The sequence below is a fragment of the Chanos chanos genome, chromosome 6 (genome assembly GCF_902362185.1).
Source record: "Chanos chanos chromosome 6, fChaCha1.1, whole genome shotgun sequence".
Lineage (NCBI taxonomy): Eukaryota > Metazoa > Chordata > Actinopteri > Gonorynchiformes > Chanidae > Chanos > Chanos chanos.
This window is the reverse complement of record NC_044500.1, coordinates 23,384,362-23,397,471: the sequence shown is the minus strand read 5'-3', so window position 1 is coordinate 23,397,471 and position 13,110 is coordinate 23,384,362. Positions and strand designations below refer to the sequence as shown.

Below are 13,110 nucleotides of genomic sequence, written 5' to 3'. Positions count from 1 at the left end.
ATATCAAGGCCTCCCGCAGTGGTGGGCTAATAGTGGTCCACAGTGAGGTCTGCCACACAGTGAGGTCTACCACAAAGTGAGGTCTACCACACCGTGAAGTCTACCACACTGCGAGGTCTGCCACACAGTGAGGTCTGCCACACAGTGAAGTCTACCACACAGTGAGGTCTATGACAGTGTCTGCCACAGTGAGGTCTACCACACAGTGAGGTCTACCACACATTGAGATCTACCACACAGGGACGTCTACCACACAGTGAGGTTTGCCACACAGTGAGATCTACCACATAGGGAGGTCTACCACACAGGGAGGTCTGCCACACAGTGAGGTCTACCACACATTGAGATCTACCACACAGAGAGGTCTACAACACAGTGAGGTCTGCCACACAGAAATACATAATGCGAAGTATTGCTCAACCTGCATATGCTGCTCAAATCCTCATTGCTTTGTTAAATTTTGACAAAACTTCATATTTGATGACAACTGTCCTCCCCACTGAGTAGCACAATATCAAGAAATAAAGTTTATGAACAACCTTAAAGATGGCTTGATCTGCAGCAGCTACAACAGCCGTTACTGCCCTCTTAGTCATTATATTTGCCACAGATACAAACTGTAGCTTTGTATTAATAACAAAGCTAAGGTTTTAACAAGTTTAAGAACTGTTGTTTCACTTTTCACAATTGTGATAAATATGTGAATAATAGTTGTTGTATACTGAGAATAAGAACAGAGGGATGAGTGGAGGGTAGAAGTAACAAAACAAATACAGTACCAGTTATCAGTTGGAAAAGTTATAGTGTCCCACTACAGTGCTGCACAAAAGCACCACCATTTAAACTGCAGGAGGTGCTAAAATTTCATCAAGCCAACTTCATCATTCTTAGACATTGTGCCATAAAGCAGTACAAGTTTTTGTGGCTACACCAGAACAAATTTGATTTGACTGGGATCAGTAATCGGGGTTGGATAAAAATCCTCAGTCGCTGTGTTATAAATGTGTGTGTGTGTGTATGCGCATATATGTATGTGTGTTTGTGTGTATGTATATGTATATAAAAATATATATAGACCATTAGTACTGTGAAGTCGGGTACAAATGGGCATTTAAAGGCAACCTTAGAATTCAAGTGCGAGAATTCAATAGTTCCCTTAAACCACCTTCCCTCTGTCTCTCTCTGCACTTTAATATGAAAAACAGTTTTCTGTTTTCTTGTAGTAATGAGTTCTTCCATTACTTCCCTTAAGAAGATAGAGGTCTGTTTTTCCTGAGAGAGGATGTCATGTTCAACCTCCGCATCAGACCACAGACCTGACAGCACCTGTATATACTTGGTACAGCATGCCCTTTTCTGCTAATCTGACAGTTTTGTCATTTGTCCTGTATTGATTGAGTCTGAACTTTGGTTAAAGAAACGCTACTACCAGATCAGCGTGTTGTGCCGACCTCTACCAACGTATCCCACAGACTTATAAACGGGCACGCATCCGACGGTCGATCGCCATACTTCTAGTGCATTGTGGGTATGGAATTCCCAAAGCCGAGCCACATTAATGCGCATGCTCGAAAGGGAACTCCATGATTTTTTTTGGCACGGAATCCTCAGGAAAAAATAGCAACTTGGAAACAAGGATAATTCAAAAGGTGGATTAATGAGCCTCAATCAAACCGGTATATAGACGTGCACGAGTAAATAAAGTTTATGTCATCGTTGAATGTTTGAATAAAATCATTGCACCTTCTACGGCCGTCAAGGATCTTCTCAGAATTAAAATTATTTGCGACAATGCAATGAGCGCAATAAAACCAGCGTTATTGCTCTTTGTTTTTAAACAGGACGGGCCGATGGTGCAAGAGAAACAGAGAAGGAGAGTTTGTAATAATTTCGCCGCTACTATTTACAATTACGGCAGCTGTAAATAGAGTCTGTGGACTTGCATTCGCTATCTCTTGATTCTGCACTGCAACGAGAGGGCAGGAAACTTCGTAAACAGAGGGGGTATGTAGCTAACAAACCACTAGCAATTTAGCTTTTAGCCATCTGCTTGGTAGTTTCTGAATTTAATATCACAGCTGTCCGTTGTTAGTTGATAAGAATCACTTAGCAGTTCCTCTGTGGTTCCTTTGTGTCGACAGTGTCCTTCTTTATGTCAACGAGTGGTTTATTTGTATACTGCTAGTTATCTGGCTAGCTAGCTAGCTAACTTTAGCTGTGTCAATTTACGAAGCAGCTAACTCTCCTTTCCTGAGTGATCAGCGCCCTAATCTTAGCTTTTAAAATTAGCTGTTGTATTTTGAGCCGAGTCTCTGTTTTACCCCTAACTCCATTTTTCCAAAGCCCCAGCATCAGTTAAGGTTCTTTATTAGAGATGTTAGATTCTAGACAGTATGCTGTTTTTGTTGTACATTTGTGTCACTCCCATTGTAGGTCCTATTGTACTACCACATAAAGTTAACCATCACTTTTTGCGATGAGGAAGCTTGATGTGCATATTAGTTAGCATTTTTATGTCTTTCATTATGACCTTTTTAAAAATTAACTTACTGTATTATTTTTAGTATTCATGTATCTTTTTAACTTTGCTGCAGTTCACTGTCTTCAGTTGTCACCCAGTCCTTTTCCAGCATATGTGTTCCGTTCACGGTCTCTTTCTCTCTCGGTTCATGTTTTTTATTTTCATTCCTTGTATGCCTCTTTTGCTTGATCAATCCCCTTTCCTCACTGTTATCAGTTTTTGGAACACTGATGCCAAAACTTAAATCAAGAAATTCAGTGACTCATACACTTCCTCTAAACTGCTGTTATTAATTCACACGGTCTCCTTGTTTGCTCTGTTTTTGCCATTGGACTGTAGTTCTTCTCTGTATTTCTTGCACAGTGGTATCCATTTGCCCTAGTAAATACAGTGTCACCTACATCATCTGTTTTTGTTTTCACTGAAAAGCTGAAAGGAATAATTATTTTTATAATGAAAGCAACAATTTCAGTTGTCTAGATAACTTGTGTAAACTTGTTAAAAGAATAATCTGTAAATAGTAAAAGTATTCCTGCTGGATGCTTGTATTTTTCAATGATGTTGCTTGTCAGACTAAATGAGGAATTTTACAAGCTACATTAATTTACCCATGAGATGTACATTTTGAATTATTGCAGTATCTTTTTAAGACATATAATTGTTAAATGGTAAAATATGTGACATGAATTTGTATTTGTATTTGGTAAACCTTGTTGAGCTTGATCTTATTCAAATTTTTACCTCCAACAGAAAGAGCAAAACACAGCAGAAACAAGAGTCTCAGGCAGTTGGATAGATCTGGATTTTGGAGTGTAAAGCACAGTCAGTCTAAATGTGCTCAGCAGTCTGGATTTTATGGATGGCACAGACCCAGGCTATGTGAAGATGAAAAGGTACAACAATGAAAGTGCCTTTACACGTTAGGTTCCTCATGTTTCTGTCTAGCAGCTTTGTCATTAACAAAAGGTTTATTTTTGCTCTGTAAAATTCGAGAGACATATTCTTATTATACAATGTCCTCCCTGATTTGATAGCATTTATGCTGTTGTCCTACCTCTGGGCTGTGGTTTTTCTGCCCCTTAATGTTGTAGGATTGGTTAAATAAAAATGTTGTGTTGATCCTCAGGTGCTGGATGAGTGTGAGTGAAAGATGACGGGAGGTACTGAGAGTGCAGCTGGAGACAAAGATGGTGTCCCTACTTTGACAACACAGATTCCTGTAGGCTGGCAAAGAAAAGTAGAGGATGGGGCTGTGGCTTACATCAGGTAAACTAACAGTTCTTCCTTCAGCCTTTGCATTACAGGTGATAGTTTTTTTTATGATAGTGTGGTCTACACATATGATGACCACCATCTTTGCTCTATATCTGTGCCTTCACTCACTTTTCACTCTTTCCTCTCTCACATCAGCCCGAGCGGCACCATCCTTTGTTCACTGGAGGAAGTTAAAGTCTATCTGCTGACAGACAACACTTGCAAGTGTGGATTAGAGTGTCCCCTAGTCCTTCACAAGGTGAGATTCTATCTAGAGTAGTTTATTACATGTTCAGGCTGTCGTCTTGAAAGCAATCAAATCTTCAGGTTGGCTAGATTTGGATGTACAATTTAGATTAGATTGGCTTTTGCACCTCAGCTGAAGTAAAAACATAATTAAGTAGGTAACAGTAAAACAGAGGGGTTTGTTTTTGCGGCTGAATTAATGGGAGGGATACTGAGTGGCCTCTGACCATGATTTAAATATGTGACCAGCGATACATATTTATGGATTCAAAGCATTGTCTCTGTTGTCTTGTGTGAAAAATAAAGTTTTTTTGCAATGAGTCTTTGGCTAGCCTCCTTGTTGTTTTGTGTAAAAAAAAAAAAAAAAAAAATCCAGTGAATCTTTCATAGTTGTCTCTGTTGTTTTGTATGAAGAAACACTATTTTTTATAGTGCGTCTTTGACCACAGCCTCTGATATTTTGTGGAAAGAACATTTTTTTGCAGTGATTCTTTGATGGTTGACGTTTTTTTGTGTTACAACAAATGATTACATTTTGTAGTGAATCTTTGTGTGTCATCGTTTTTTTCCCTATAAAAAACGATTTTTGCATTAAGTCTCCGACCGTCGCCTCTGTTGTATTGTGTAAAAAAACACAATGTTTTTTGCAGTGAGTCTTTGACTGTCATGTCTGTTGTTTTCTGCTCTGCAGGTGTTTAACTTTGACCCGGGGACAGTGGTGTTAATGCAGGACCACCAGCAGCCTGGTAAACCAGAGGAGGACATGACAAAGTTGTGTAACCACCGCAGGAAAGTGGTTGCCATGGCAGCACTCTGCCGAAGCATGCAGATCTCTCAGGGTCCTTTGCCAGCCCATGGACCAGGTACCACTCGGTGCTGAGAAAGGACATGTATACACCCATGAACATGTTACATTTTGATGCAAGTTGTTGGTTTGCCACCTCAGTATACACCTATACAAAATTAAGATATGCCTTATTAAAAGTGTATTTTGTTTTATGTTTAGAACACCACATAAGAGCCTTTTCTGTGTTGTAATGTTGTTATGTAATTGAATTACCAGATCATACAGTACCAGTCTGACGGCATTAGATAGAGGCTCATAAATGGAGTCTCTTTTTATCCAACATCATAGCTTAATATTGGTGTGTTATTTTTTAATCTTGCAGGCATTATATTTTGCTTGTCTGAAGACAGGGACCAGAAAGGGATTTCCATTCAGCCTCGGCCGCTGACTCCAACCAAATCAAACAGCCACTCTTCATGTGGAGCCAAGAATAGCTTTCCCCTTCCCTTGCCCCTCACACTTATGCAGAATGGATCAGTGTCCCATTCCTCTCCTTTAGCCCTAGACTGTAATCTGCTTTCAAAGAAGCACACTCCACAACATCCAGGCAGCAGTGTGACTGGTTATGGGAAACAGTGGTACCCTCACTCAGCTGACACTCAGCCTGCTACCCAGAGACCACTGCACTCCCCAGCATTAGCAAAGCCTGGAGTCCACCTGCATTCGTACTCGCTCGTTCCTACACTCTCCCCATCATCTGCCCCTCTGTCTTCCTCTTTGCCTTTTGGGGGAAAGGCTGGTCAATCCCCTTTTCAGGGAACAAGTGTAAAGACCTCTCCTCTTTCTGTCTGTCCCTCCCCATCTCAGACTCTTGACTCTACCTCCCCACATCAGCAATCCCGCCATTCCTCTGCCTCCTCACTTTCAGAACTAGGTCCAGGACTCTCACTAGCCACTTACCCCCAGGGGAGCAAGCCTCCCTGTCCTTCCCTGTCCCCCCTTTCATCCACCACAGCTTGCACGTCACCCAAAGGTTCTCTGTGTCCGGCGAGCCCACAGAGTTGTCGAGAGGGAATGCTGCAGCTTTCTAAGGACTGTGCTAAAAGCAGCTCAACTAACCCCAGCACTAACTACACTCAGCTCCACCAGAGGAATCTGAGCAGTTTTCAGGAAGCCCAGAACCTACATCTGCCCCCTTACACATCTGATAGAAAGAATGGGCCATCTGTCAACACCCCTATATCATGTAATGCGGGAAGTCTCCTGAGTGTGCCACTTGGGCAGCTCTTCAACCAGCAGAAAAAGCAGCAGCAAGTTGCTTCTTTCCCAGCCAGTAGTCTCCTGACAGCTGCTGCCAAGGCTCAGCTGGCCAGTCAGAAAAGCCAGACTAGCACCACTAGTATATGCAGCACCATCCCCTCCACAGGCCTAGACAAAGAAACCCAGCAGTCCACGGTGTTGATTAGCACTTTAAACAATAGCGTTCACCGCCCTCAGACTAGACCCCAGTCAATGACCGCCTTCCTCCTCCCACACACTCCCTCTCGCCTTCAGGCACCAGTTTCCCTGATTGAGAAGTCATCACAGCGCAAACGTCAGCAGCGGTCACCCACCGTTCTGAGCATGCTGAAGGAGTCGCAGCTCAACAGCCTCAGGCCTGGAGGATCCCCATCCACTTCTGTCTCCACTCCTAACCTCTCCTCTTCCACCTCCCCAAAACATATTCCAGTTGTCCCTGCTGCCATGGAGAACCATCTCCAGACCCCACGACTTCCAGGGACTCCTAATTACACCCCTTTGTTCTCCAGTTCTCTCAAGCTGCCAGACTCTGAGGAGGCCAAAAAAACAGGCCTACCCCAGCCCCTGAATGCGCTCCTTCCGTCTCAGCCCCTGTCAGCCCTGCTGCAGCTGCTCAGCCTGCAGAATAGCACACAGTCAGTCTCCAGTCCTGCCTCATCAGGAGCATCACACACTAGGCCGGTCTCCACACAGTCTCTATCTCCAGGGCTTACAGTTAGCCAGCCACCGCAGTATGACAGCCAGCCTCTGTCCCACTTACTGACCACCCAGCAGTCCCAAAGCCTAGTGGCCTCGGTGGAGGTGACTTCTCCACAGTCCTCCTCACAGGCCTTCGCAGCAATGGCGGAAATGGACGGTACTTCGGCTAACCTCAAGCCTTGTGCCAATGGCATCCTTAATCTGAGCCAATTCAGTGCTGGCAGCACACCGGCCTCACTGCAAACAGAATTCAGTTCCCAGATACTCAGCTTAATGGGCCAGCTGACCTCAGGCTCCTGTCTACCTGCACTTGGAGACAAGATGTGCGGAGGTTCTGATCACTCTGTATTTCAGCTGAACCAGAGCCATGGGGCAGATTCTGAAGGTAAGTGTGAATTGCAGATTGTGCCTAAGTGCATAAATAAATTATATATTTGCTCAGCAGCACATTGCTCAGTGTCCCATTGCTGTGGTTGCATATTCAGCATCTCTTGAGTACTCTGGGTGGCACAAAGAACACAACAGGCTATGTTCTAGGAGGGTCACCAGATTAGGCACTTTCCCGGTTGTTGCTCTTTAGTGACTCCCTCTAGTGTCAGTTGAGTCAGATGAATCCAAGGAAATAGAGCAGACCTCCACATGTACTCTGTTCCTATGGAAATACTTGCAAAATGGCAGGTGAAAAGATGGAAGTGCCTGCACATGTATTAGCAGATGCATGCACAAGTCCTCACTCTCCAGAACTGGCCAGGCCATGATGGGGACAAAGAACATTACAGGGAAAAAAAGCTCTAAGCCTTCAACTGGATGCACTGAACTTGGATTGTAGCCAACACATTTTACCCTTAAGAGGCCGAAAACCATTGTCCTTTTTGATGGCTGTGCTAGAAATGCTCCTTCATTATATTGGTTGTAATGACTACATTATGCAAACAACCTGTTTCTACAGCTCTGTCTAATCTGAACAGTCTAAAGGAAAATGTTGTAGACAGAACTCTGTATCAGACTAGTAATTTGCAAATCATTGTTTTCCCTTGCAGGCACTGTGGTATCGGTGAACCCTCCAGATCCAGCGGAGACCAGACTAAGTGGAGCGTGTGACTCTGAGCCTGACCTGTCTTTGCCCCCTGCCACCGCAGACTCTTCCAGTTCCTTACAACTTGCAGAATCCTTTCCCTTCATGAATCAGGAGCAGCTCCTACAGCTGCTTTCACCCAGCAATGGGCTACCTTCCCTTCTGCCCCCTTTCCTGGGTTCCCTCCCCATAGGTTTGTGGACTGGCAATCAGCTGACTGTTCCAAGCACTACCCAACAACAGCAACAACAGCAGCAGCAAACAGGTCCTCTGAACCAGGCCTCTCAGCTCAATGTCTTTTCGTCTGTGCTTGGAGCTCAGGGAGACTTTCCGGTTAGTCTCATTAGTCTGTTAAACCCCCCCCTTCCTCCTCCTGTGGTGGCCTTGTCTGCTCAGGGTCAAGCTGTAGACGTGGGTGAGAAATCTCCTGGTCTCCCAGCACTGCTCATGGCTTCACTGCTACTTAGTCAACAGCAAGCTGCTACCATGGTACCTCTACCAGGCCTTGGTCAGCTTAATATGGACATACCGGTCCAGCAGCAGCAGTTCGCACAGCTCCAGGATGGAGTGTCAATGGAAAAAGCTCCAGGACCGCTGGATTCTCTGTTGACATGCCCTGGGCTTTTTGAGGCCCTCCAGGGGTTGGCATCCCTTGGAGAAGGGTCCCTCCATGGTCCTCAGTCACTCCTGCTTTCTGCTCCCCTAACTCCTCCAGCCTTCCTCTCCTTAAGTCCTGCTCTACTGGCAGCTGCTTTAGGGCCTGCTGAACCCCTGCCCAACCCCCAACAGCCCCCCTTGACTCAGTCTCAGGTACCATTAACATCCTTGTCTGGTCAGAATGCTTTTGAATGTTATGAATTGTATGTTTGATGTTTTATTTGTCCATACTCCATTGCGCTGTGTACTGTAAAACCATCACTTAGATGTACACTCAGTGGCCAGTTTGTTAGGTACACCTGTTTAGTATCAAGTGAGAACCCTTTTTTCTTAACAGCTTCAGTTCTTTGGGCCATGGATGTTATAGAATGTTGGAAACTTTATGGAAAGATTTTGGTAGTATATCATATAAGAGCAGTCACTGCATATTAGAGGGTGGTACATTTGTGCCATGAGCAACCCATTTTGTTTCATTGGGTTGAGATAAGAGGTCTGCAGGATACTCCGGTCTGTAGAAGGATGGGTCTGTGGTCTAAACCAGGACCCACTGGACCGACCAGTTGATTTCTTTTTATACTCAACTTATCCCATGTTAGTGATCATGTTTCTCACCTGGGGCCATTTAATTTTGTTTTTGGATAGTGATGCAATTATATTGTAGGCTTCTGTTGCTCTAGTCAAGCCATGTTTTGTGCTTGGAGATGCTGTACTCTGCAGCATTTGTGTACTGTGCTGGTATTTGCCTGTGCCTCATAAACAAGCCACTGAGTGTGTTGTCCTGCACCTGAACCAATTATTATTTTAATGTAAGCAAGTTACTTGTTGTGACTTATCAGTAACTATGAAAGGAAATATCATTAAAACTACAACTGATTATATTTTGTGTTTATCTATGCTTACCTTTGCAGGGGACTCCTGTCAGCCCATCCTTGGGCTCTACCTCTGTATCTTGTGCCCCTGTGTTGCCCAGCACTGTGCCTGAAGTGGTTGACACACTAGCGTCCGTGACAGAACAGGAAAAAGGCAACTCACCACCTTCTCAGCTCCTGTCCCCTCTTCTACACCCAGGAGTGCTTGGTGAGTAGGAGTTTCAGGGTGGTGAGCTCTGAAGGTTCTTCTACGTTTTCTTCTTCTTGTGAAAAACCACATTAGTACTACTACCAATAAGTATTTTATTGTGTGTGATAGACCCTCATATAATGGCTTTTCTGAAACTGGACACACTCATACACTCACACAAGATCAGACCAGTAGGCCTCACAGTGACTTTCTAGCCACTTCAGGAAAATGCATTTCCACAGGATTCTACATGAGGTTGAAAATATCAAATAGCAACTACTCACTAGGGATGGGTCATGATATTTGAATTTTTAGATAGTCGTTAAATGATAAAAAATCGAATAATTTATGCGACTACCGTGTTGTCTTAAAAAATACAGGGGTAGGACTAAATAATGGAAACGTGGGATTTCAAGACCTATAAATTTGCTGACGTTTAGACGTTAATACGATTCCCAGTGATATTTAAATCTTATGTATATGCACTGCAGACATGCTGTGCTTTATGTATTACCCAAGATTTTTCTTTCTGTAGAGGTCTGCGTATTAGTATAAGTCAAATTGTGTGACCTTTTCAGACTTCCAAAGAAGGAAAATTGTTGGATCACGAATGGCTGGCGCTTCAGTAACAAAAACTGCTGAATTGTTTAATGTATCAAGAAGAACTGTTTCTAAAGTCAAGATGGCATACCAAAAACTAGGGAAAACTAGTTCTGGGAAATGTAACTCTGGACAGAAGCCAAAACTCTGTGAACGTGACTACAGAGCACTAAAACACATTGTGTCAAAAAATCACTGAACCACAGCTACTAAAGTGACTGCAAAGCTAAATCAACATCTTGCTAACCCAGTATCAACCAAAACAGTTCGTCGAGAGCTCAATGCAGCTGGATACCATGGAAGGGCTGCCATTGCCAAACCTTTTCTTTCCCCCATCAATGTTTGAAAATGGCTAAAATGGTGCAAAGACCATCAGAAGTGGACAATGGACCAGTGGAAGAATGTCATCTTCTCTGACGAATCATCCTTCGTGCCTTTTCCATGTTCAGGAGGAATTTATGTGTGGAGGAAGCCAAAAGAAGCCCTTGATTTTGATTGCCTGACCCCAACCATTAAGCATGGAGGCATTAAGTATGTGATGGTTTGGGCCACAATATCGTGGAATTCTCTTGGTCCTGTGTTAGCACTGCATGGTAGGGCTACCTCTAAAGAGTATTTGTCAATTTTGGCTGACCAAATTCACCCAATGGTCCAAGCACTCTTTCCAAATGGTGGTGCCATCTTTCAAGACAATAATGCGCCAATTCACACTGCTGAAATTGTTAAAGACTGGCATGAAGAGCACAACAGTGAAGTTGAACACTTGGATTGGCCCCCACAATCACCAGATCTTAACATAAATGAACATCTCTGGTATATTTTGGAGCAGTAAGTAAGGAGCCACTTCCCTCCACCATCATCTCTGAAAGAGCTGGAACAGGTTTTGCCTCAGGAATGGATTAAAATTCCCTTAGCCACTGTCCAAAAATTGTGTGAATCTATTCCTCGACGTATTGAAGCAGTTATTGCTGCCAAAGGAGGACCAACTTGATATTAAATAATAAAACTGTTATTTAACAAGGTGTTTCCACCTTCGTGCAATCTTCGAAGAATGGTTGAATAGTTTCCAGTGAATATCGAAATGGTATTTTTGCTTGAAATGCCCATCCCTACTACTCACTGCTGTAACGGAGTCATTTTTCATGTACTTTATTGAGAGTTTTAAAATCTCCTGGCTCGATTTGCTGTGAGCAAGTTTTAGGGCAGGTATGACATCAAAATGTCCTTCTCTTATCGGGCAACGTTATGGCTTTGTTCATGTTTCAGGCTACCCAGAAGACTTCTTGGAAACTTACTTGTCCTTGTTCTGGAAAATTGCTGGGTCAACCCTATTCAGTAAACACACCACCTTACTTGTACACTCACGAATGAAGCTGTCTTTGCGAAAGGGGTTTATGATTCACTAATGATGTTAGCATTTTGATTCACTAATGATGTTAGCATCTTTTAGCTGTAACCATATTGCCTTGTCATTCCATGGTTTAAACAAGACCTAGTTAATAGTTCATAGTGAATATTAAGATAGTACATCACTTAGCTATGACCATAACTATACCATAGTGATCAGAATCTGGTCAAAATCTGGTACAGCTTTTTGCTCTTTAATGCAGAACCTAAAAATTATGGTTTCAGTGTTAAGAGCACTAATGACACCTGAATTAGTTCCCAAGTTGACCAACAATTTACAAGGAAATCTTGCTGTGGTTGTATGAAGATAATTTTCATGAGCAAACCCTCCAGAGATGAAAAGACCACATCACAGCCTGAGCACTAGGCAAACATAAATCAAGAGCCAAGAGGTATTAGGATAGAAAGGTGGTAGATTTTTGTCCAGTTCCAAAAAAATGGGGCATGTTGCTATCCTTTTGAGTTGGAGATGCCCTTTGAAGTTGGAGAGATCGTGAACAGAACTCTGTATAAGTATTTTTAAATAATGTTTTTCAGCTGAACAGAAAATATGAATAGTTTTGAAACTTTCAGACATATTACAGAATTGACCTGATGTTACATTCGAGATGTTTTTATAGCATCCAAGTTGTATAATGTTGTGTAATGATATGTATGTTGTATTTGTTATGATAATGTTGTTGGTTAATTTAGTTTTAACCATATAAAGTTTATGATTGAACGGGAGAATGTGGATTTCAGTGTGGTGTTGTCTGTTGGTTTTCTGTACCTACAACAGTTTCATTTTGGGGCTGGCTTTACAGTCTCTTAGTCAGATGGGGAATAGGTCTGCCCCTTTGCCTAGAGACAGTAGTTCAAACAATCTGATCTGATGAGTAACAGCCTTTGTGTGTCCATCATCAGATCATTGTTGGTCAGTATATCAGGGATGGAGTTGAGCTTGGCTGTTATTCTCCTCTTTCATTCTTCCAGTATAGAATCATCAAACTTGAAGGTGATCTTGTTTGTAAGTTCAGTCAATGGCAGTGTGTCATATTCAGCTGATGATAAGTGTGATTAAGGTTTAAGGGATTCTGAAGGCAGAGCACAGAGGAGGAAGGGACTCTAAGATGGCCAGCTCAGCCACATTGCACCCAGCAGAGACAGAACTGTTCAGATCCAGTTCATTCTACTGGATAGGTTTCTCTCAAGTGGACACAGACATGTTTGTCTTGCATGGTCTGAACACTACCTTTCTGTCAAATTGCATAACCTCTGTATGAGGTGTTAGTAGCTGTCAGCACAGGTATCTCTGTATTAGATTTGCAGTCTGGGACAAGGGCTAGGGTTCTCCCCTCTGCTGATTGGTCAGTTAGGCTCTTGCCTGAACTCTAACAGAGGTATAACATGTGGAGGACACAGTGGACCTCCACTGCGTTTTACTTCAAGGATGTCATTCTAATGCAGAACCAGTCATTGCCTGAGAGTCCGCTTACACTTCTACTCGATATTGGCAGTGCATCAGAG

General features: G+C 43.1%; 1 protein-coding gene across 1 annotated transcript in view; it reads left to right on the top strand.

The window, feature by feature from the left end:
• Window positions 1-1,886: 1,886 nt before the first annotated feature.
• The window catches only part of mbd6 (methyl-CpG binding domain protein 6), a 16,094-nt gene continuing 4,870 nt past the window's right edge, over window positions 1,887-13,110 (top strand). Inside the window, exons 1-8 of the mRNA XM_030776409.1 lie at window positions 1,887-2,004; window positions 3,272-3,414; window positions 3,648-3,787; window positions 3,932-4,034; window positions 4,713-4,884; window positions 5,191-7,191; window positions 7,847-8,691; window positions 9,447-9,615. Of these exons, the coding sequence (XP_030632269.1) occupies window positions 3,672-3,787; window positions 3,932-4,034; window positions 4,713-4,884; window positions 5,191-7,191; window positions 7,847-8,691; window positions 9,447-9,615 (3,406 nt within the window). The 5' untranslated portion in view covers window positions 1,887-2,004; window positions 3,272-3,414; window positions 3,648-3,671. The remainder of the gene's footprint in view (window positions 2,005-3,271; window positions 3,415-3,647; window positions 3,788-3,931; window positions 4,035-4,712; window positions 4,885-5,190; window positions 7,192-7,846; window positions 8,692-9,446; window positions 9,616-13,110) is intronic.